The sequence below is a fragment of the Mercenaria mercenaria genome, chromosome 13 (genome assembly GCF_021730395.1).
Source record: "Mercenaria mercenaria strain notata chromosome 13, MADL_Memer_1, whole genome shotgun sequence".
NCBI lineage: Eukaryota > Metazoa > Mollusca > Bivalvia > Venerida > Veneridae > Mercenaria > Mercenaria mercenaria.
In genome coordinates this window covers 39,315,860-39,338,399 of record NC_069373.1, presented here as the reverse complement: position 1 = coordinate 39,338,399, position 22,540 = coordinate 39,315,860, and the positions used below count along the sequence as shown (strand labels likewise).

The 22,540-nt window shown below is 38.0% G+C and overlaps 3 protein-coding genes across 3 annotated transcripts in view; all 3 read right to left on the bottom strand.

Annotated features, from left to right (window-relative positions):
- Positions 1 to 157: 157 nt before the first annotated feature.
- Positions 158 to 2,744, bottom strand: LOC123529110 (uncharacterized). The gene is made up of 5 exons (XM_053521599.1): positions 2,154 to 2,744; positions 1,567 to 2,030; positions 1,112 to 1,282; positions 740 to 997; positions 158 to 513 (listed from the first exon to the last, which is right to left on the bottom strand). Exons 2-5 carry the CDS (start codon positions 2,014 to 2,016, stop codon positions 466 to 468), a joined length of 927 nt encoding a protein of 308 aa, XP_053377574.1. The 5' UTR covers positions 2,017 to 2,030; positions 2,154 to 2,744; the 3' UTR covers positions 158 to 465.
- On the bottom strand, positions 2,580 to 9,471 carry LOC123530409 (uncharacterized). Its single transcript, XM_045311181.2, has 4 exons — positions 9,212 to 9,471; positions 3,341 to 3,733; positions 3,013 to 3,209; positions 2,580 to 2,759 (listed from the first exon to the last, which is right to left on the bottom strand). The coding sequence occupies exons 2-4, from the start codon at positions 3,576 to 3,578 to the stop codon at positions 2,580 to 2,582; spliced, it is 615 nt and encodes a 204-aa protein (XP_045167116.2). The 5' UTR covers positions 3,579 to 3,733; positions 9,212 to 9,471.
- Positions 9,472 to 11,072: 1,601 nt separating this feature from the next.
- Positions 11,073 to 22,540, bottom strand: part of LOC123528703 (importin-9-like) — a 38,848-nt gene continuing 27,380 nt past the window's right edge. Inside the window, exons 11-24 of the mRNA XM_053521598.1 lie at positions 22,375 to 22,478; positions 21,748 to 21,887; positions 21,103 to 21,181; positions 20,391 to 20,619; positions 19,998 to 20,076; positions 19,593 to 19,741; positions 18,899 to 19,024; positions 18,289 to 18,361; positions 17,810 to 18,012; positions 16,486 to 16,652; positions 15,869 to 15,996; positions 15,446 to 15,567; positions 14,301 to 14,480; positions 11,073 to 12,477 (exon numbers count right to left, since the gene is read on the bottom strand). Coding sequence (XP_053377573.1) covers positions 12,361 to 12,477; positions 14,301 to 14,480; positions 15,446 to 15,567; positions 15,869 to 15,996; positions 16,486 to 16,652; positions 17,810 to 18,012; positions 18,289 to 18,361; positions 18,899 to 19,024; positions 19,593 to 19,741; positions 19,998 to 20,076; positions 20,391 to 20,619; positions 21,103 to 21,181; positions 21,748 to 21,887; positions 22,375 to 22,478 — 1,896 coding nt within the window. The 3' untranslated portion in view covers positions 11,073 to 12,360. The remainder of the gene's footprint in view (positions 12,478 to 14,300; positions 14,481 to 15,445; positions 15,568 to 15,868; positions 15,997 to 16,485; positions 16,653 to 17,809; positions 18,013 to 18,288; positions 18,362 to 18,898; positions 19,025 to 19,592; positions 19,742 to 19,997; positions 20,077 to 20,390; positions 20,620 to 21,102; positions 21,182 to 21,747; positions 21,888 to 22,374; positions 22,479 to 22,540) is intronic.

Here is a 22,540-nt window from a genome sequence, read left to right as displayed (position 1 = left end):
AACCAGTGCCATAACTGCTGCTATATTTTTTGTTGCAAATAGATATTGAACGTCATCGTTGTTGTCCGCCATACGTACACTTAATACTTAGCAGTGACAGTATTGGTTTGTGCTACAACATCAGGTATAATACAAACCAATAGTCACTGCTGTGTGTAGAGTATAAGTATGGCGGACAACAACGATGACATTCAAGATCTATTTACAACAAAAAATATAACAGCAGTTATAGCACTGTGTACAAAGATCACATTCAATGACAATGATACATCTATATAATACAAAGAAATGAAAGAAAATGACAAGCACCTTACAAAGAAACAAAAGACAAACAAAGAGTAAAACAAATTAAAACAAACGAAAAACAGTTGATATTCCTAAAAAAATATGCGTAGAACTACGAAACATCAATCTGTCAGTTACTAGTCTACAACTTCAGTTCAGTTCCATAAAACAAACAAAACTTCATTCCACATCTTCCTTTCCCTGTTGATTGTGCGCACGTTCTGCTTCCTGTAATATAAACATTTTGTTTAATCAGATGCGGGAAGACAAGAACTTATCCATTTCACAAATCTGATCAAATTTCATAGTGTGTAAAGTATATGATCAAAGGTAGGAAAGACACTTCATTGGTATACAATCACAGTAATAGGCATACATTCACCGTAGTAGGCTTACAATCAGTGATTAGGTAATACAGTCACTGCTGAAAAAAAAGTGAGCATATGCATTTTACCTTATATGCTGAGGTGACCCTTTTGACCGCAGATGACCTGGCGGCTCTCAACTGGCCTTTATTGTAGTACCAGTCCGCCCTGTCTACCCTGTGCGCCATGTAGCTCGCCAGGGCTACTTGCTCCTGGCGATCCACTCCCACCTCTCTATGCGTGGTGACGGCCAGCTTCCTGTTGCCTGAACCAGTCAGCTTCGGCAGGTCTCCTTTTATTCGCCTTCCGAAGGCTGCCCATGTCACATCTATGATCTTAGACATGTTCTGGAAATAGAAGTAAGAAATGTCCAATTTATTATCTGAGAAGACATGAACATCATAATATTCATACTCCTGATCAAATACTATAGTTGTGATGATTGCTGAAAGTGAACTTACAGTTGGCAAAATTGTACTGCCTTCCTTTGTGGTGAACAGGTAGCCCTTTAGATTCTTCTCTTCCTTGATCTTGGCAAGATGCCGAGCAAACAGTTGAATGTCGCTAAATACCTCTGCGTCTTTGCTCAGAGGGCATCTCTTCCCCGATCTCGCCTCTTTATGTTGAATGATCTGAAAAATGACGGATATTAATTTCTGAATATCGTAAGAGTTTACAATCAACAGTGGAAAATCACATTTAACATCATTCCATAAGCCATATCAGTCAACAATCACTAGACTACAACGTACGTACCAACATCTTCCTCTTCAGATCACATTTCAAAGGAATACAAGTATACAATCACCAAACTTTAGGTAGCCGATCACTGTGAATATCGACTAGTAAACGTATTAGTGCACAATCCTAGCTTTAAGGTACAAGTTTGAAGAGAAGAATGAAAGTTATAACTTACAAAGACCTCGACACCATCATTTGGTCCACTCGGGTCTACCTTTGCCTCGGGGACAACGCTCCTCTCCAAGTGTGAAAGATCACCTGATCTCTTGAAGTTTGACACAAGTAGTTGTAGAATCAGGCTGTTCCTAACAGCACACCATTCCCGTGGTGAGAGGGGTTCTCCTCCTATCTCCCTGTGAATCAGCTGGCGGGCCACGTCACGCTCTACTCCCTCCAAGTATTTTCCAGCCATCCAGGGCTGTAGCTGTATTGCCCCATCTGGGTTCTGCCCAGCCTCTTCCACTGCCTGCCTGTTTATGTCTTGGCGGAGTGTCTGTGCTATGGTGATAACCTTCTGGCATACAGTGTCCAGATCGTGTGTTGTCATACCAAGACATCTCAGCACACTGCCTTCCCCCGCAACAAAACCGACAAAGGCAGCCAAGGCATGGAGGTATGTCTTCATCGAGGTGGCTTTGTCTTAAATAAAACAGTAAATAAACATTTTGAGTGCAAACATTTTTATAATGATTGAATCTAACAAGCATACAACAGTTACTGACAATTATCGATGCTACAATACAAGGTTTATTTTTTACTTACTTGCCACTCTGGAAGATCTGGTCAATCTTCCCTTCTTTGACGCCTAATTTTGGCAGCTCCAAGAGGGCTTCCTTCGACAACTCCAGGAGGAACGTCTTCATTGCCGTCCTGTGAGAGGTGGCAGTAAATTCCATCCGCACAACGCCGGACGATCGCTCTTGCAGCTTGTCACTGTGAAATAAAAATTGGCATCGATTAGTGTCACGATGGAAGGCAAATTGCCTGATTAGAATAGGCAGTAGACTTCCCAGACGAGATAATTTAAAACATATGTACCTGTACAGGTCCAGGGCCTTGTCCAAATCAGACGATTCGTTTGCCCCACCGACAGCAGTGGCCCGTTCCATCATGGACAAGTACTGCTGACTTGCCTTCTCCACCTTGTGCACCCTTCTGATGTGCAGGTCCATTCTCATGGTAACCGTGTCACAATCTGCACACTGCTTTCGGCCCCCATAAGTCCTGGCCAGCTGCTTCCTTGGCGTGAAGTCTTGCAGGTCCAGACAAGCATGTACCTGCCGAAAGTGGCGTGCCATATTTAGTACCTTCCCTCTGCAATCCTCCACAGGGCATGGTCTCTGTGCCTTGGATCCCCGAAGAAAGATACTACAAGTTGACAATCACATGATTTTTTGGGCCTATTAAACGGAACATCACATCTGCTTTTAATATTTACAATCACATTGAAAATGTACCTATAACGTAGTAAATCACAACTTCGTCTACGATCACAGTGATTAGCGACCAATTAAGTCTATAATCCCAGTAGTTTGTCTCTTGATCCTAGACTTAAGAAATCCATTCTCGGTGTGAACGTTCAACCTGTAATAAATAACAATACTTTTATTTTATAACTTACGGTGGTCTTCTGCCGGCGTTTTGGGGCAGGTGTTCTCGTCTGGCTCTTGGCCGGTGTCGTCACCTCGACGGCCACCTCTTCATTACTGGTTGCATGCTCCTCTGGGGCACTTCTGGTATGTGGCTTCTCCTCAATCACGGAGTCCTCTAAGCTGGGCAACTCTTCAGAGGCAGGAAACCACTCGCTTCCGGAACTCTCTGAAAAAGAGCCGCATAACATTTCGGCCAACTGTTCAACAAGAAACTGATAATAAAACAAGTTTTAGAGAAATGTTCCACGTAGAAAATAGATATACAGATTTATATAAACAAACGACCAACGTACGTACCGACATCTTCCTCTTCAAAGGGCTCAGCTGCATCCACACGCCTGTGTACTCGTCCATCAATAATGATGAATGGTGGCGGTGTAGGATCTTTCTCCTTCTGCACTAGCCTGACCAGCCCTTGTCTTTCCATAGCCTCCTCAACATCCGTGCCCTGTACTACACTTTCACACTCTGTCTCTACCTCGTCCCCCACACTCATTTCTTCTTCCTCCTCCTCCTCAGCAAACACCTCTTGCATCTCATCCCTTCCAATGGCTCCCAGTGACTCCTCCGCCAATTCATGTGCTCGCTAGCGATAATGGATGTGGAGTTGGCGGACACTATGTCCCATGGTTCGTCGGTGAAAGTGTCGTCTCCGGACGATATCACATTGGTTATGAAGAATTCTCTCTCCTGAAAATGGAAAAAAAACAACCAAAAATCATTGGCTAGAGTTTATAAACAAGAACACCGCAATGCAGATTAATATACACATGAAACAATGCAGAGCAAGATACACGTCGTCCCGATGTGGTGAACACATCTGTCAAGCTTCTTTGAAATCCATAAAGGGGTTCAAGATTTTGAGAGCCGACACGAAATGACCGAAGTCTAATAAGTAGCTATTCACAATAACATTACAATTACAACAAGTAGCCAATCACAAGTGTTAAAAGTCTATGATCACTTATCAAATCTACTAATCACATCTTAAGTCTGCAATCACATAATAAAATGTGAGACATAACTTCTTCAAGCACGTCGCACCGGTGCGCAGTGGACTAATATGTGCGACAGCATTGGTTGAACGCATTATGAACAGCACACGATCGGCCCTGAACAGGCAGTCTGATCTCTCAGCCAGCCATGCTAGGTGTCAATGGACAGGGCTAACCGAGACCCGTCCAACGGTACCTAGATCAAGGAGATGTAAGCTAGGCTGTGGCCAAGGCGACCGGTTTTGCACTTTGTCATCTGTTTTCATGACGGCTGCAGCACGAAAATGACTGTCAGACCGCCTGTGCCTGGTACCATTGAAAAGCGCATACAGAGCCCTTTCTAAAGGTACAAACGTCATAATGCTTCCAAGTCTTTGTAGCGCGCAGTGAATGATTATGTGCCATAGCATTGGTTTAACGCCATCTGAACAGCAGATAATCTGCCCTGGAGTGGCAGTCCGATCTCTCAGTCCGTCTTCCTAGGTGCCAAAGTACGTGGCTAATAGAGACCCGTCCAAAGGTACCAAGATCACAGAGATGCGAGCTCGTCTGTAGCCAGGGAGACCGATTATGCGCTTTGTCGCTCGTTTTTGAGATGCTGCAACATAAAAACGGCTGTCCAACCGACTGCACTTGGTGCATTTGAAAAGCGCTTACAGAGGCCTTCTCAACAGTACCAAAGTCATACCGCTGCTACGTCTCATTAGCGCGCAGTGGACGAATATGTTCAATAGAATCGGTTTAACGCCATTTGAACAACACATAATACGCCCTGGAGTGGCAGTCCGATCTCTCATTCCACCTTCCTATGTGCCAATGGACGTGACTGGTAGGGACCCGTCCCAACGTACCAAGATCACAGAGAAGCGAGCTCAGCTGCGGGCAGGGCAGATTTTTTCACTTTGTCACCCGTTTTTGCAGAACATAAACAAGAGCACCGCCTTGCGGGTGCTGACGCTCATCTGATTTTTTTTGTATAATAGAAATATTGTCCTACACATGATTTTCTAAGTCTAAAAAGGGCCATCATTCTTGCAAAAAGCAGGATAGAGTTATGTTTCTTGATGTACAGTGTCAGCTTATGATGGTGAAAAACTGTTGCAAGTTTTAAAGCAATAGCTTTGATAGTTTATGAGAAAAGTTGCCTTAAACATAATACTCAACCAAGAAAATGATTTTCTAAGTCCAAAAGGGGCAATAATTATTGCAAAAAGCAGGATGGAGTTATGTTGCTTGCTGTACAGGGTCAGCTTATGATGGTGAACAAGTGTTGCAAGTTTCAAAGCAATAGCTTTGATAGTTTAAGAGAAAAAGTTGACCTAAACATAAAACTTAACCAAGAAATCTGATATTTTCTAAGTCCAAAAGGGGCCATAAATCTTGCAAAAAGCAGGATGGAGTTATGTTTCTTGATGTACAGGGTCTGCTTATGATGGTGAACAAGTGTTGCAAGTTTTAAAGCAATAGCTTTGACAGTTTAGGATAAAAGCTGACCTAAACATAAAACTTAACCAAGAAATCTGATATTTTCTAAGTACAAAAGGGGCCATAAATCTTGCAAAAAGCAAGATGGAGTTATGTTTCTTGCTATACAGGGTCAGCTTATGATGGTGAATACGTATTCCAAGTTTCAAAGCAATAGCTTTGATAGTTTAGGAGAAGAGCTGACCTAAACATAAAACTTAACCAGGCAACGCCGACGCCGACAACCGCTCAAGTGATGACAATAACTCATCATTTTTTTTTCAAAAAATCAGATGAGCTAAAAACGGACCTACAGCGGCGTTCCCATGGCCAAACTGTCTGCACATGTTACCACTGAAAGGCCCGTGAAGAGACCGTCCAATGATACCCAAAATATTAAGTAGCTATTCACAATAACATTACAAGTATAACAAGTAGCCAATCACAAGCGTTAAAAGTCTACAATCACATATTAAGTCGACTAATCACATGTTAAGTCTACGATCACATAACAAAATGTAAGATATAAGTCTACAATCACATTTCTTAAATATTCCGATTTATTCCACGCCTAGAGTAAAATAGTAGAAACTTGCGTCTATCTGTACATCCTCGTTGGGTGTTCTCAAAGATGCCTCCCGCTTTTCAGTCCTGCTCTCCAACAATTCCATTGCTCTTCTATGAACGTCAGGTGATAGTTTGCGGTAGCTCATGTTTAGCTGTTTGGAATTGCTTTTGAAGTTTCTTATAAGTCTACTTAAGGAATTTGTAGATACCATGTTTTTGGCCAAGTGCTGCCATGTATTTATAGATATTGGCTGCCTGAAGCAATTGGGCGGTTCAGTAATTCGCCTAATTAGGATGTAATCAGCAAACATTCATGTTTATAAAATCTCAGTATGGTATACCTGGTTCGGGTTTCATTCCATTGTAAGCTAGTACATTTCTTACTTATCAAATTAAAGTAGATATGCTCCTATGTGCTATATACAGGTCGAACAGACACTTCAGTCGAACCTTTGTACTTTTTATGATGATTGAAACGTTATATAAACGTTAGAAAACTTTAAACTTACATAACTCGAGAACAGCTGGGCCTATTTTAGAAATCGAGACCTCTTTGTAAAGCTCTAGACATAAGCTAAAAGAATAAATGCATTCTACCAGTAAGGCTAGAGGCAATAACGTGAATATCTACCCTGAAGTACACCAGATGTTCACCAGATAGCCCGTTCACTTAGCTCAGTAGGGAGAGCGTTATCCAGGAACACCGGTCAGACTAACCACCCGCCGTTACAGCCGATCACAATAATGTAAGTATAATAAGATCACACTTGCGTTATTGTGACTGGCTACTTATTATACTTATGTTATTGTGACTGGCTACTTATTATACTTGTGCTATTGTGATTAACTATTATACTTGCGTTATTGTAATTGGCTACTCATTATACTTGCATTATTGTGATCTTATTATACTTGAGTTATTGTGATCGGCTACTTATACTTATGTTATTGTGATTGGCTACTTATTATACTTGTGTTATTTCGTGTCCGCCCTGTAACTCTTGAAGCCCTTGAAGAATTTCGATCGGCTACTTATTATATTTGCATTATTGTGATCTTATTATACTTACGTTATAGTGATCAGCTACTTATTATACTTTTGTTATTGTGATCGGCTACTTATTATACTTGTGTTATTGTGATCGGCTACTCATTATACTTGCGTTGTGATCAGCTACTTATTATACTTATGTTATTGTGATCGGCTACTTATTATACTTGTGTTATTTCGTGTCCACCCTGTAACTCTTGAACCCCTTGAAGAATTTCGATCGGCTACTTATTATACTTGCGTTATTGTGATCGTCTACTTATTATACTTGCGTTATTGTGATCTTATTATACTTACGTTATTGTGATCGGCTACTTATCATACTTTCGTTACTGTGATCGGCTACTTACTATACCTGCGTTATTGTGATCAGCTACTTAATTTACTTATGTTATTGTGATCGGCTACTTATTATACTTGTGTTATTTCGTGTCCACCCTGTAACTCTTGAACCCCTTGAAGAATTTGATTGGCTACTTATTATACTTGTGTTATTGTTATCTTATTATACTTGCGTTATTGTGATCGTCTACTTATTATACTTGCGTTATTGTGATCTTATTATACTTACGTTATTGTGATCGGCTACTTATCATACTTTCGTTACTGTGATCGGCAGGGCTTCGGAAATTTGCCGGTTTGTCAGTTTTGGACCGATTTTTTACTTTTCAGACCGATTCATAAAGTGAAAAAACAAAAAAAATCGGTCCCGTAAAAATGGAGAAAAGTATAAATTTCTGTCTGATATCTCAATACACCATCTACAGCCAAGCAGGAAATTGTTGGTCGCACCCTCAGATAATCAATAAACGTGTCAAACAGTCTGACTGTCACTTTGATAATCGGTCCGTAATTAGCACGTGACGCAATCAGTACTAGCGCGGCACATCCTTTAATGTTTGCAGACAGCCGACTGCAATGTATTAAACACTTTTGACTGGTTTCCAAATATGTCTGACTGGATCCAAATCATTTCGACTGGGATCCACTTCTTTTATTTAAAATCCGATGGATGGTTTATTTCAAAAGGCTATGTTTCATCATGGTAAAAAACAAATGGTCACTGCATTTAATCAAAGAGCTATAATTGTACATTATAGGTCTTTGATTTAATGAGACATCACACGGAAAACCAATCAAAATATTTTTTATAATTACTTGATTTGAAAAAATTACAAGATTCATTTGTTGGGGCTCCAGTTGAAACAAGTGCAGAAAATCGTCTTTGCAACCCGACGGTGCAAAAAAGAAAAAGAAAAAAAAAATGGACTGGCAAACACAAATGATAAAGAAAATCGGAGTGGTGCTGTTTATCAAATCGGTCTTTTAAAAAACGTTTCAAAATGAAATTTTGTTTACATCAGAAGAGAACATATAACTTTTAAAATGTAGCTGCTTATTAAGTACAACATAAGTGAAATGAAATATCCGTGGCCAACACGCGTGACCTTTTGGTACTATACATGCGGGAAATTAGATCTCAGCGTTCATATAACGTACACATTCGGTCCGCGGCAGAGTATTCTTAAAATACCGAGACTGTTTAGCAGAGAATATGTGTCATGTAATTGTATTTTATAGAATTCCGCCAAAGAATGAGGAAACATCACAAAGCATCTGCCGTGTATACGGTACCGGTCACGTGCGTTGGCTTTTAGACTAGTTACGCACACGGTGTCAATGCCTCGGTAATTTTATCCTTACAAGTATTTTCTCAGAAAAAAATCGAAATTTAAACAAAGTAACAATCACACATAACACTGAATACCTGTCTTCATTGTATGGAAACACGCGGTGACCGGTAACTCAGTTTTAATGCATGACATGATTATATCTTTACTCTATCACGTTTTACAAAAGATGTAATATTGGGAATGCAGTGGGTGGGGTAGCGCCGATGTCAGGATTTTCGTTTCGGACCGATTGAGTTATCAAAATTTCCGGAGCCCTGGTGATCGGCTACTTACTATACCCGGGTTATTGTGATCAGCTACTTAATTTACTTATGTTATTGTGATCAGCTACTTAATTTACTTATGTTATTGTGATCGGCTATTTATTATACTTGCGTTTTTGTGATTGGCTACTTACCGGCAGCAGTGGCCCGTTCCATCATAGTGGCATACTGGGCGGTCCCCTTGTCTATCTTGTGGACCTTCTGTAGATGAAGGTCCATCCTCACTGTGGTGGTCGAGCACTCGGGGGCATGACTTACAGCCTCTGTAGTACCTCACTGGTGTTTTCTCTGTGCGTAATAGGCCTGATCCAGGCTCCGATGAACCTGGCCTAAGTGTCTGACCATGTTAACGACCTTTCCTTTCCAGCCGTCCACAGGGCACAGTCTGTTCCTTGGATCCCTGAAGAAAGATACTACAAGTTGACAATCACATGATTTTGGGACCTATTAAGTGGAACATCATAACTGTTGTCATTATATACAATCACATTGATAATGTACCTATGAAGTAGAAAATCAGGTCTACGATCACAGTGATTAGCGACCCATTTAGTCTATAATCTAGCATGTTTCGTTATTGTAGACTTAAAGAAGTCGGTTCTCAGTGTGAACGTTCAACTTATAATAAAGTACAACACCTATACAATATTTTATAACTTACGGTGCTCTGTCAGCATTTTGGGGCAGCTGTTCTGCCTTGGCTCCTTGGTTTCTCCTTGGACGAGAGCCTTGCTTCTGTCACCATTTCCCTCCTTGGCTCATTGTCCCTCTCCACAAGTCCTCCTCCGCCAAGGAACCACTAATATTTCTACTTGCGGGGAACCATTAGTTTCCCGATGGCTCTGAAAAGGACAAGCATTACATTTCGGCCAGTTGTTCAACAGGAAACCGATAATAAAACAGGTTGAGAGAAATGTTCCACGACAAAATAGATACACAGTTTCATACAAACAAACGAGCAACATACATACCAATATCTTCCTCTTCAGAGGAATCTTCTACAGCTGGTGCCTTCGGACGGTACACACGTTCATCCTTAACTAGAAATTTGGGTGGAGCCTCTTTCCCAACCTGTTCTATATGCAACTGGCCTCTGCTTTGCATTTCGTCCTCAACATCAGTCCCCTCAATAACATCTTCATCAATGACCAAAACCACCTCTTTCTCTTCCATTACCACCTCCTCCATCGCTCTCGTATCCTCCTCGACCTCCATCCCTTAAACCTCTTCCACATGTTCCTGCACTTCTTCCATCCCCTCCTCCTTTTTCACTATATACATGTAGGGAAGTGACCACGCCTCCTGAGTCCTGGCAGCCATGTTTTTTGACGAATTGGAATAATTTGAATAATCTTGGTAAAGGGTCTCACAAGGATCATTTGTTTAAAATTATTTTAAACTCGGGCTAACAGTATCACACAAGAAGATTTTTAAAGTGTCCACTATATACATATAGGGAAAAGTAACCACGCCCTCTGGTGGCCATGTTTTTTGACGAATCAAAATAATTTGAACAATCTTGGTAGAGGGTATCACAAGGACCACTTGTGAGAAATTATTTTAAAATTGGGGCAGCAGTTTCACACAAGATTTTTTAAATTTCCACCATATACATATAGGGAAAAGTGACCATGTCCCCTGGCGGTCAGGTTTTTTGACGAATCCGAATAATTTGAACAATCTTAGTAGAGGGTCACACAAGGACCATTTGTGTTAAATTATTTTTAAATCGGGCCAGTAGTTTCATACAAGATTTTCAAAGTTTCCACTATATACATATAGGGAAAAGTGACCATGCCCCCCAGGGGGCCATTTTGTGACAAATCTGTAAAATCTGAACAATCTTGGTAGAGAATGACATAAGGACCATTTGTGTGAAATTATTTCAAAATCGGACCAGTGGTTTAGATGCCGTTGAAGATTTTTCTATTTATAGCTCAAGGTCAAGCCAGTTACCTTTTCCAGCCAGTTGAAAACAAACAATAGAACAATGCATGAATTCACATTTCTTCAGGTTTATTTCATTACTTAAACAGCAGAATTTATACAAAGACCTTGACAGTAGGCCATTATTTGAATACATGAATCCCTTTGCCACAGTACTACTATTATATAGACAGTATGTAATTAATATAATACATGAACCACTTTTTCCCATATTAATACTATCACAACCTGAATAGAACTGTATTTAATAATTTTCTATGATAATAAAATAAATACATTTTAACTGGATATTTCATTTCCCTTAGTTCCATATTCTAGGTAGATCAAATTTTTTAGAAAGTACAAGTAGTAAAGTTGAAAACATAGCATAAATATAATGTGTTTACTCATGTTTATTGCACAAAATATAACGATTCTGCAGGACTGACTCTTCCTCCTTAACAAATCTATAAGAAGTACTTGCGAATTTTTTTAATACAAAGTAATGCCATATATTTCATTCACACTAAAACAAGGAAGCAAGTAAGCATTCTATCACATGTAAATAAACACTTCTAAATGAGTGAACAATGGTAAGTTAAAGGGAATAATATAACAACTGCACAAAAATTCAACAAGAGCTGTTTGTAAAACATGCTACCCCAATGATGGCCTGTTCGAGGTAACTGAGTGTGTACTTTTTATTGTCAAGTATGCTGTAACATTGACCTTTGATCTTCCAAGTCCAAAAAAAACCTTCTAATCACTGATTTTCAAACTAAGTTTCATAGCCCTAGGCCAAAACATTCCTACTATAGATCCTAAACTGTTTCCACTCTTTAGGTCAGTCACCTTGAACTTTGACATAATGGCCCCAAAAACAAAACTGGTCATCTACTGATCTTATGAAATCTGACAGTCCTAACCCTCCAGACATACAAGCATTACGTGACCTTTTGGCAACTGGCAATCATCCTATGATGTTTAACCTTTGTAGGTCAAACGTTCCCTAGCTATTGACTGGAAACCAAAGTATCTACCCAACGACATGATCAAAGAGATGTAGTACTTATTTTGAAGGGCATAACAATAAAATCATAAGGTAAAGCGGAGGCTTTTCACAAATTCAATTCATTTCAGTATTTCATTTCCTACCTGGAAGTCTATACAGGTCATAAATATTCTGTACTTCATTATACTTATTTACAAAAGATAAAAAATTGTAAAATATACATGCAGTTTGTTTTTTTAACATGTAACACGTACATGTGAATTCTGCCAAGCCTTAAAACCACATGTCTGAATAATTTGTTAAAATTCATGGTGTAATATTTCTAGTTAAAATCAAAGTTGTCTGTTATACAGCAATGCTTATTTTGTGTAATACTAGTTTCTCATTATCTGTGTGATGAGATGTAAACATGTTGTAATACGGTTGCTGGGATAACGACTGTAGAAATTCCGTCAGGTAAGGCTGAAATGAGAAGTAAAAATGTTGTAATACGGCTGCTGGGTTAATAACTGCAAAAATTCTGTCACGTAAAAATGCCTAGCACTTAAGTTTTGATATAATCAACCATTTGTGCCCAACAGACAGACGGCTGATCAGACAGACAAACAGAGAAAATAAATAAAATAGTATGCAACTTCTTCACACTGTCTTCAACCTATTTACTAAATTTCTTGAAAAAAATGCGAGAAGAAGTTGTTTGTTGTTTTAAAGTAATAGCAGAATCCACCATCGTATTTTTGGACTATTTGTTGATAGCATCCAAATTTTTGTCGTAGCAACAAATAAAAGTATGTGCATATTCTCCATATAGCCACCTCCCCAAGTATCAAGTTTCATAGAAAATATCTTGTACTTTTAAAATCAATACAGCATCAAAACTTAGCCACCTATATGTCGTATTTTTGGACGATCCGTGGCCATAGCAATTGCATAATTTGCCATATCAACAAGAGGATGCGCATAATCTCAATCTATCCATGTATAAAGTTTTACGAAAAAATGTCTTGTACTTCTAAAGTAATTGCAAGATCACATTTCATGTGACAGGCTGAATGATGGACAGTTTGGGGCAAACTGTGAGTCCCCCTCCAGTGTAATACACACTGGAGGGGATTAAAAAAGCCTGGAACTAGAAGTAAACATGCTGTAATACGGCTGTCACTAACTAGTCCGAATCCGTGACTCTAGTTACCTCCCCTGACGGTCCGTCCACAGAGTCACGAGCAGCCACTATTAAAAATCGGCGTAATTTAGGTACTTCAGTCTTTCAGACATGATTGCAATCTTAATGATGATTTAATGGCGAAAAGAAAAAAATTCTAAATAGCAAATTTATTCTTGTGCTTGTCTTGTGAAATACACGATATGTCAGGTCATGCGCACTTCGTAGTTCCTGAAGAGTCACCCACTGACCTACATTATCGATTTGTTTTTCGCCATTGGTGACGTCACAGCTTTATTACATCACTATTGGCGCATTTCATTCATAGTCAGGTACCGGAACCGGATGAGCACAACATCTCATGCTAATTCTAAATGTATTAGCGCAAAATTATTTGTACATTTACTACAATCTAAAGTTGAATTATAAAAACTGAAGACAAAGCAAATATTGGGAGAGAACTATTAACATATATTCTCATGTGATTTTTCCTTTACGAACACCCGGAATAAAGTTAGATGAACGAATCGAGTACGACTTTTCACTGTGCTAAATGCTGTACGCTCATGCATATATTTGATAGCTGTTTTCTATAGCTTTTTATGCAGAACATGTCAAATAACATTTCTGTTCACAAGATACATGTATTACCTACAGCAAATTTAAATATTTCTTTCGTTTTTCATACTATGAAGCTTAAAATTTATGTTCATATTTTAATCACTGATGATTACGCCTGTGTTCGGACGTGGCTGAGTTGGACGTAATATCAGACTGAAATGAAATGAAAGTGATAATTACGTAACAAGCTGGACTAGTCACTACCCTACTGCCATGTATAAGCACCCTGTCTTAAATGTTCTTGTTACATTCAAAGAACTGTGCCATTGTGTTATCATCTTGCATTACCTATGATAAAACAACTTCCAGTCAATCTATTTTACTAAAACAATTTAACGATTCATCAACACTTCAACTAAACTATTTTTATAGAACTATTAGTGTGGGAAATATTGAAAATATCTGGGGGAAAAAAAACACTTATGCAATGGAAATGGTGGATTTCCAATGTTCCTTTTTTTCCCATGAAGCAGACTTGTATTTAGAGTTTTTGTTGACATACCTGTAAATCTATCTGATTAACAGGGTCATTAAGTGCATCTGGGTCATCCTCCTCGTCCTCTACCTCATCAATTAATGTTGAATACTCGTTAGTAAAGTCATCTAGTAGACTGGACAATGTCTGACCACTCAACTGTACGTCACCTGCATCGTCCTCATCTTCATCCTCCCAACCTTCATCCTGCATAATACATTACAAACCATGAACTGCTGAAAACGTCAACTAAATTGAGAAAATGTGATATGCTTTTTAATTTCATTATTGTAAACCAAACGCACTGAAGCAAACAAAGAAACAAGAGCTATCTAATGACAACGCTTTTGACTATTTGAAGCCCTTCTATATATATCTCGAATTCCAAGGGATCAAGGGCTTAACTTCGAGATAACCGAAATTCGACTTCAGAATGATATTTTGTGCTGTGACTTGAAAATGTTTTCGAGATAGATGGAATTTTGAGATAAGCAAGTTCTAGATAAGGAGTTTCAACTGTATATTCAATATTTCTCTGATTTTATTAGGTCAAGTTTGAAATTCAGAATCAGTATCCTTTGGTAGATATTTTGATCCCTATTCTTTCATTCTTTCATTTTCCTCAATGTTTGAATCAGAATATAAGTCAATGTATTTTACATTACCTCACTACTGTGTATGAACCTAATTTACAACCTCATCAATGTATTTTGTTTGTTTTGGGTTTAGTTCCTTTTTTCAACAGCATTTTTTATCCCATTCACACCCTCTTAAGAACATTGAACTCCATTCAGTGGCCTCTGTGACTTGATTGGTTAAGTTCACAGACAGAATATCTCTTTGTCTTGCCCTCACAGCTGTTGATTCATGACAAGCACACATCCAGGCATCTTACATGAGGTCAATGGTTCTACCGTGGTGCCTGTATTTGCCTGAAATAATGCCATGAGGGACAATTGGGATTTTCCTCCATCATCAAAGTTCTGGGCACCTGAGATCTTCCTTCTCAATCAAAACTAGAAAGTCACAATTAGACCTATAATTTATCAGGTCACCTGGAGTCTTCCTCAACCATCAAAAGCTGAAAAGCTGCAATGTAACCGATATCTGTGTGACACTGAACCAAACATATTTAACCCCATTCAAGTGACACATTTTACCCCATTTTTTACCTCCTCCTCGGGATCCTCTCCTTTCCTTGTAGACATGCTTTGTTCTATCTGATTGGACAGTTCATTTATCAACAGTTTGTATATCTTAACAACCACTGGTATTGTTGTCCACTGCACTTGTGCTGAAATAGTGGAAGAAAATGTGTCTATAAAAGGAAAACAATGACAAAAATCATACAGGAATGATTTTGCTTTCTTTTATGTTAAATACTATAGAAATATGGTTGAGCTATGAGAACTTGTGAGTTTTAATCACTGACTTTTTTTCATGTAGTTTCAAAATAAGGGATCAAACAAGAGGATGAGACTTGTTGATCAATAACCGCTTTACAGAAAAACATTTGAAGCTTTGAAGCTACCCAATTAACTTTATTGTAGGTAAAAGGAGAATTTTCTTCCTTATTATACATAAGACATAAGTACCTTTTGACCTAGTTCTTGGACCATTGCTAGTCGAGGTAATTACTTCATCACCCTCTACCATGATATCCTTCAATCTGGCATCATTGTTGGTTATTGTGTGCAGTAGGAGTTTGCATAATGCCACAACCCTACAGGGATAAGACATACAATGCCATTTTCTGAAGCTATTAAACTACCCTTACATTTTGTTTAAAAAATCAAAAGTAACTGATTCTTATTTAGCACTGGTAGTGAACAAAGTTGATGAAACAATTTATTTCCAGGCCAGCTGACAGAAGTTGTCACATTTACCTCACCAGCAGGCTAGTTTGGATATCAGCCGTGAACCAGAATCAGCCACTGCTAGTCACTGTGCCACTGACTCCATTTTAAAACATGAATCAATTAGAACAGTTTAATTTTCTGTTTCTAGGCTGAAGTTGCAAGCAACTATTTAAAATTCAAATTTAGTCATTTGTGAATGTACTCATTAATGTAAACATACCTGATCTGATCTGGTTTGTTTTTGATTAAGAGGCAACTAAACTGTAGATTTTATCAGCCAATTTTACACAGTGTCAATATGGTTATTACTTAAAAACTGTGTTCTACCAAAGTGCATGAAAATGTCCACTTACATCACCTTCCTTTCATATGCACCATAGAACACATGTTGTCTAGAGCACCATTCTTTAAGAACAAATTCTAATGCAGGTTTTCCCATGGGGTCTGGTACACTAGTTAGAAATTCTAACACTGCCTCCATCTGGTCATGCATCAATCGTGCAAATATCATCAACAATGACTGTAAACGATAATAAACCATTGCTGTATTAATACCTACATTTCTTAACTGAGGATAAATTATTCCTCACATTTCCCTTGAATAAATTCTAAAACTGATCGATGTACAACACTGGATAACCAGTCAAAAATGTAACTGTGTTTAGTTTTCAAACTCTCTGGTATAATGCTTTTCTAAGTATCAATGTTAACCTGTTTTTCTTTTTTAATCTTTAAATAACATCTTAGTAACCTTCCACCTGTAGCAAGCCAATGTAATAACACACAAACATGAACAACTACACAAAGGTAGTATGAGGTTTTAAGTCACACAGTCATAACTTTAGGCTATATGTCAACATTCCAGCTTTTACTGGTGGAAAAAAAGACCACAGAAGTCTCTCCTAGCATCATTTTGAGCAACACAGGCTGTCTAGCATACCCTGACAAAAAATTAGGGCTAATTTTAGGGCAATTTGTACAAAAAAATAGGGCTAAAATTAGGAATTTGGTACAATTTTAAGGAAATTTTAGGGCTAAATTTAGGAATTTTCAAATTAAAATATGGACTTTAAAGACCATGTAATGTGCTTACCTTTATGTAATTGACATAAAAGTAACTCACAAAAAGAGCTTTATTTACATAAAAGACGTCTACCACTGGTAAACTGCTCTGTACTGTGCTAAACTGTTTTCTTCTGAATTAGAAGAACTTTTAAACAACATTTAAAACATTTTCTCTTTTTGATCATTGCAAAAAAGTTAAAAAATTGGGAATTTTTGTGAAAAAATAGGGCCTTTTTAGGAATTTCCTTGGATTTTTTAAAAAAAATAGGAATTTTAGCCAAATTGAAAAAAAAAATAGGAAAAAGTAGGAATTTTAGGGACGCTAGACAGCCTGGCAACGGTGTACACCTGGGTAAAACCACAGACTTTACACAAGTGATCGAAATGGCTTCATTATATAAAAGAATTCTACATTCTAATCTTTGCAAGCTTCATCCTCTACAGTGAAGGGGCAAGTGGTTTGAAGTCACCTTACCCACTGAACCATGGAGGCTTTCTGTGAGAGGTCCTTTGTGACCCTGACCACTAAACAGAGGCTGTCTACTTTCTGTTCACACTCTTCGACTGTCTTCAATAAGTTAAACCCATACTGCCATTATTCTATATGTTTACCTGCATCACACTCAGTGTCTCAGTCTGCTGCATCTTGCTGAGTACAGCACGTAGAATCAGGTCCATCTGCTCACCCAGCTGGTTACCTACTTTGATCAGTACCACTGTAACTAGGCGACCAACAAACGAAGCTGTGTACTCGGAAGTTTTTGGGTCAAGTAACTTGGAAATCACTTGTATTATGTATGTGAGGCCTGAATTCCCTGAAATTATAGACACATATGCAATAATTAATTTCTACATTTTTTTATGAGAAAAAGATAGGCTCAATACTGTTGCTACTGAGTGTTTTATGCAAATAAATTTGCTTATCAAGTAGTTATATACATTATCCGATAACAAAAGGAAGCCAAAATGCGAACAACTTTAACATGGAGAAACTTCTATTTTCAACTTACTTCCACAACAGCACAAGAGGAAATAGTCAAGAAGCCTACCAAGAACTGTTTAACAACTATGGGAGTAACTGTGAAACCTACCTTGTTCATCATGCCACTGTGCCACCTGATCCAACGCCACTGATGCATAGGCACGAACACATTCCCCACCACTCTATAACAACGTAAGCATATTTTAAATAACTCTCTGGGGATGTTATGTCACAACACACAGGTTTTCTCATATATTAATATTTATTTGAAATTCATGTTGGGTGAAAATTTGTAAAAATGAGGATGTACATAGTCATATATACATTATGAAAACTGAGTAACTTAAAAAGACACTAACATCACTTAACAAACAAACCACTCTTCTTTCATTCAGAGAACCAGTATTTTTTTTCCTGCACGGCAGCTATCATCATGATACACTGAACTAGCATATTACAACTATGGTGCAGTATTAATAGTGCATGGTAGCAAGGAACAAATTCACAGAACCAGTATTTGTCCTGCACGGTAGAGTTATCACCAGAGAATGCGCTCATTCTATGAACCAATATATAAGCCGGGCCATGAGAAAACCAACAAGGCTTTGAAAGCGAACAGCATGGATCCTGACCAGACTGCGCAAATGCGCAGGCTGGTCTGGATCCATGCTGGTCGCAAACGCACTATGTTGGTTTTCTCATGGCCCGGCTCATGTTACCTGCATGGTGGAGTTGTCATCAGTATTAAGTGTACAGTGTACAGCAGCTTGGAACACACTCAGCAACTCCTTGGATATCGGTGTTTTACTGCTTCTAACTATTGTCTGTAGTACATCTAGTGCTACCTGTCACAAAAACAGTCAGAATCTTTATCCCGTGGCAGCTTACACTGAATCTGACAATTGCTTCGTTTCTAATAAACTCAAAAGAATTTCACTCACAACAGTTCTTATTAGCAGTTTTTTAGTTTCATGTAACTTCATTGTGAAGTTTTTACTAATTTATTGATTTAGAGTTTGAAAATATTAAAGAGCTCTTGCCAATCAGTACTGATTTTGCTTCCTTGAACCAGTACTGATGCTCCACCAGACAGTGCTACCCTGCCTACTAAAGAGGTAGGTTTGAGTTGCAGACACATCAATTTCCTACTAACTTCTTAGCTGCAACTAACTTCCTTTCCTCAAATCATGTTACACTGCGGTGAACATTCACAATCTCAGCATTGAAAAGTTCAAGGGTCTTCAAATGAAGTTTTCCATAGTTGTTGTGAGAAAAATTGATGTCAGAGTTTAAGATCTCCCTACTGTCTGTGGCCAAGTTCGTGCCAAAGAGTTCTCACTTATTATACTGTTAAGATCATTTATTCTTTCACCTATTTTCGTAAAAAGTATTGACAATGGTTAAAATACTTACAGATGGAAGTCCAACAGCCACTTTATCTTGACTAGCTTGCAGTATACTGGCAAGGGTAGGTAATAATCTGTGTTGTAACGGTCCCATACAGCTATCATTCAGGGCCAACTCCTTGAATATCTCCTGTACTATACTAGTCACAACTGGGTCTGAAAGACAGTTGTTCAAAGGCTTTTCAAATGGAAAGAGAATCTATCCAAGGTTTCAGACTACCCATAAATTTCCTCACACATGGTAATGTGACAAAATGAAAATAACTGCAAACATTAGGAAAATATTAATTGAAGCATTCTAAATGCAAACTTTAAAATACACCAGTAGATTTTATTCCATACTAATGTTATTTTACAATATTCTTAAAACATCTGCAAAATTTAGAAGCAACCCTCATATTCTCTAACTTACCACTACAATATTTGAGGAACACTGCAATTGTTAGAGGTGTCACTTTAGACTCACAAGATGCTGTAAATGATTTATCCACCTGAAAGATAATTACAAAAACATTCCATAGCACTCTTGTCATCTCTGCTGTTAACAAATAAATTGAACTTTGGCGCTTATACCTTCACTCCATTTCTGCAGATTACCTATTTTATACCAACTTCAAACACTGCATACTGGTAACTTTCAACACCAATTAAGGAGATTCATTTTTTTCAACTGTTCAAAACACTTAAATGTTAAAGTTACTCTAAAAAGCTTATATCTTTGCACAGCTATATATGCAGTCTGCCAAGTAAAATCCACAGAATGATATACTTCTACTTTAAACATATCTATAAGTTGCCCTCTTACCGAAAGAACTATTGACAACGTTTCCAAACACAGTGACAATACATCTGATGAAAATTGTGTTGCCACGGTAACAAGTCCCTCTGTAATATTTGGCAAGAATGGTACCAATAACTGAGTATTTTCTGAAGTTTTCAAGAAGTCGCAGTAACCGTACACTGCCCTGATTGCCGAGATTCGTATCACAGGAGGTTGTGTCGGGTGAATCCCGCCTACTGTAGCTTGCATACATCTGAAAAACACATAGTCAGTACTAAACAACTGGGCTGGCAAAAAATACCAACAATCAAATATAAAACTGTTGAGTATATGAAACTGAATAGTGAAGATAAAATTTTAGCTTTAATTCCAGGAAGTCTCTCACAACTGACATTAATTTTTCATAAATATAGCTTTACATTCCTCAGTAACATACAATACAATTTCATTGTTGAATTTTGTTCTTCAATGTCAAAATCTCTCTTGAGTTATCAAAAACATTTTGAGCATAAGATGTTCAATTTAAATGCAAATGTTGGTACAAAATATACAAGAGTATAATTCAACAATCACAAAACTTTCAAATTATGTCAAACAGCTTCACAAAAAAGTATTTTAACTGTCAAAACAATAATTATATTTACATCTTGCTCTATTTTGTATCTTTTTATTTACTTAAAGCTGTAAAAGTAATTCACTCGGTAATGATATTGGATACTGAGACAAATACATGTACCTTTGAAGTAGTTCTGTATTCATACCCTCACAGTATCTACTAGCTGTCCATAAACATCTCCCTATCAGGAAAGGTGAAACTGAAATCAAAAACGTCTTATCACTAAAATACACCAGTCCTAAAATACTCACTGTAAATAATGGCCCCCATAAAAATTAGGTACTCCACTAACATCAACAAATCAAGAGAGAGCATCACGATTGGAAATTTGAACCTACTGCAGCTGATAACTGCACAGACTGACATACAGCATGGACAGAAATCAAAATGTACATCTAGCCCTTGTCTTCTTTCCCTATTCTATAGCTGAAACCATTATCTTTATGAAAATGTCCACCATTAACTTCTATTTTGTGTTCTGGGAGCTTGGAGTCACAATGACATACTTTAAGATAATACGCCTTATTCAGCATTGTTTCCAGACAGGCATTTTGGTAGAACCATTGACCTTCCTTTTGCCATTTGAATGGCTTCCTCACAAGCGAGGTTTCTAACCCATATCATTCAGATGCAAGTGTTTTGAGGTCAGCAATATGAACCTCCCAGCCAAGGAGGCTTCCCAATCACTAACTTTACATTTTTCTGCAAAGAATTAGGAATCCCAGACAAACCTCAGAAAATAATGTTACAGTAGTACTCACATACCTGATAAATTTAAATCTGTAAGAACAACATTTTCTAAGAATGCAGAAATATCAAATTGCACTTTCCCGGACTTCACTGTGTCTATCACCAAACTACGTACAGTTCCCAGAGCAAACATACATGACTCATGAATCTTCCACCTGGAATTAGTTACAATAACAGATTATTTAGTAATTCTAGCTTTTGCTGGCTTAACCATATAGTACATACTTTTCAATGCTTACACTATTCACACATTTTGTTTTGACGACCTGAAGTCAGATCGACATGACTGAGGTCATGTGGCATCTTTTTCAGCTTTTCACGATAGAGGAAGACCCAAGTGGTGTTTCAGGCATGAACAGGTACCTTGGTAAAGTCACTAACCTTCTGTAAGCCATATTGTTACAAGTTTAAAACAAAATTTACCAATTTTAAGACCCTTATCTTCCAACACAGAGCACTCAAGACATCATAATTTCTTTTCTTGAAACTCAACAACCCTGTCATATATTATCATTTTGACCATTCTTTTCCATTCTTTAATTAACATAAGAGAACCTATGACATGAATCTCAAATTATGACCTTTTTTTCATGTCTGTTACTAATATTTAAAATTTGTTATAAGGCAATCGGCAAATCTTACCAGCTGTCAGTGACAGATTTCTGAGCCTCTGCCTCCTGCAAGTGTTTAGTTATAGCCTGACATAATCCCAGAGCGCTCTCGTCCTCAAACTCCTGTCCTATCAACTGTAAACATAAACATGGAATAACCATCTAATAAATATACACACACCCAAATTCACAGTCAG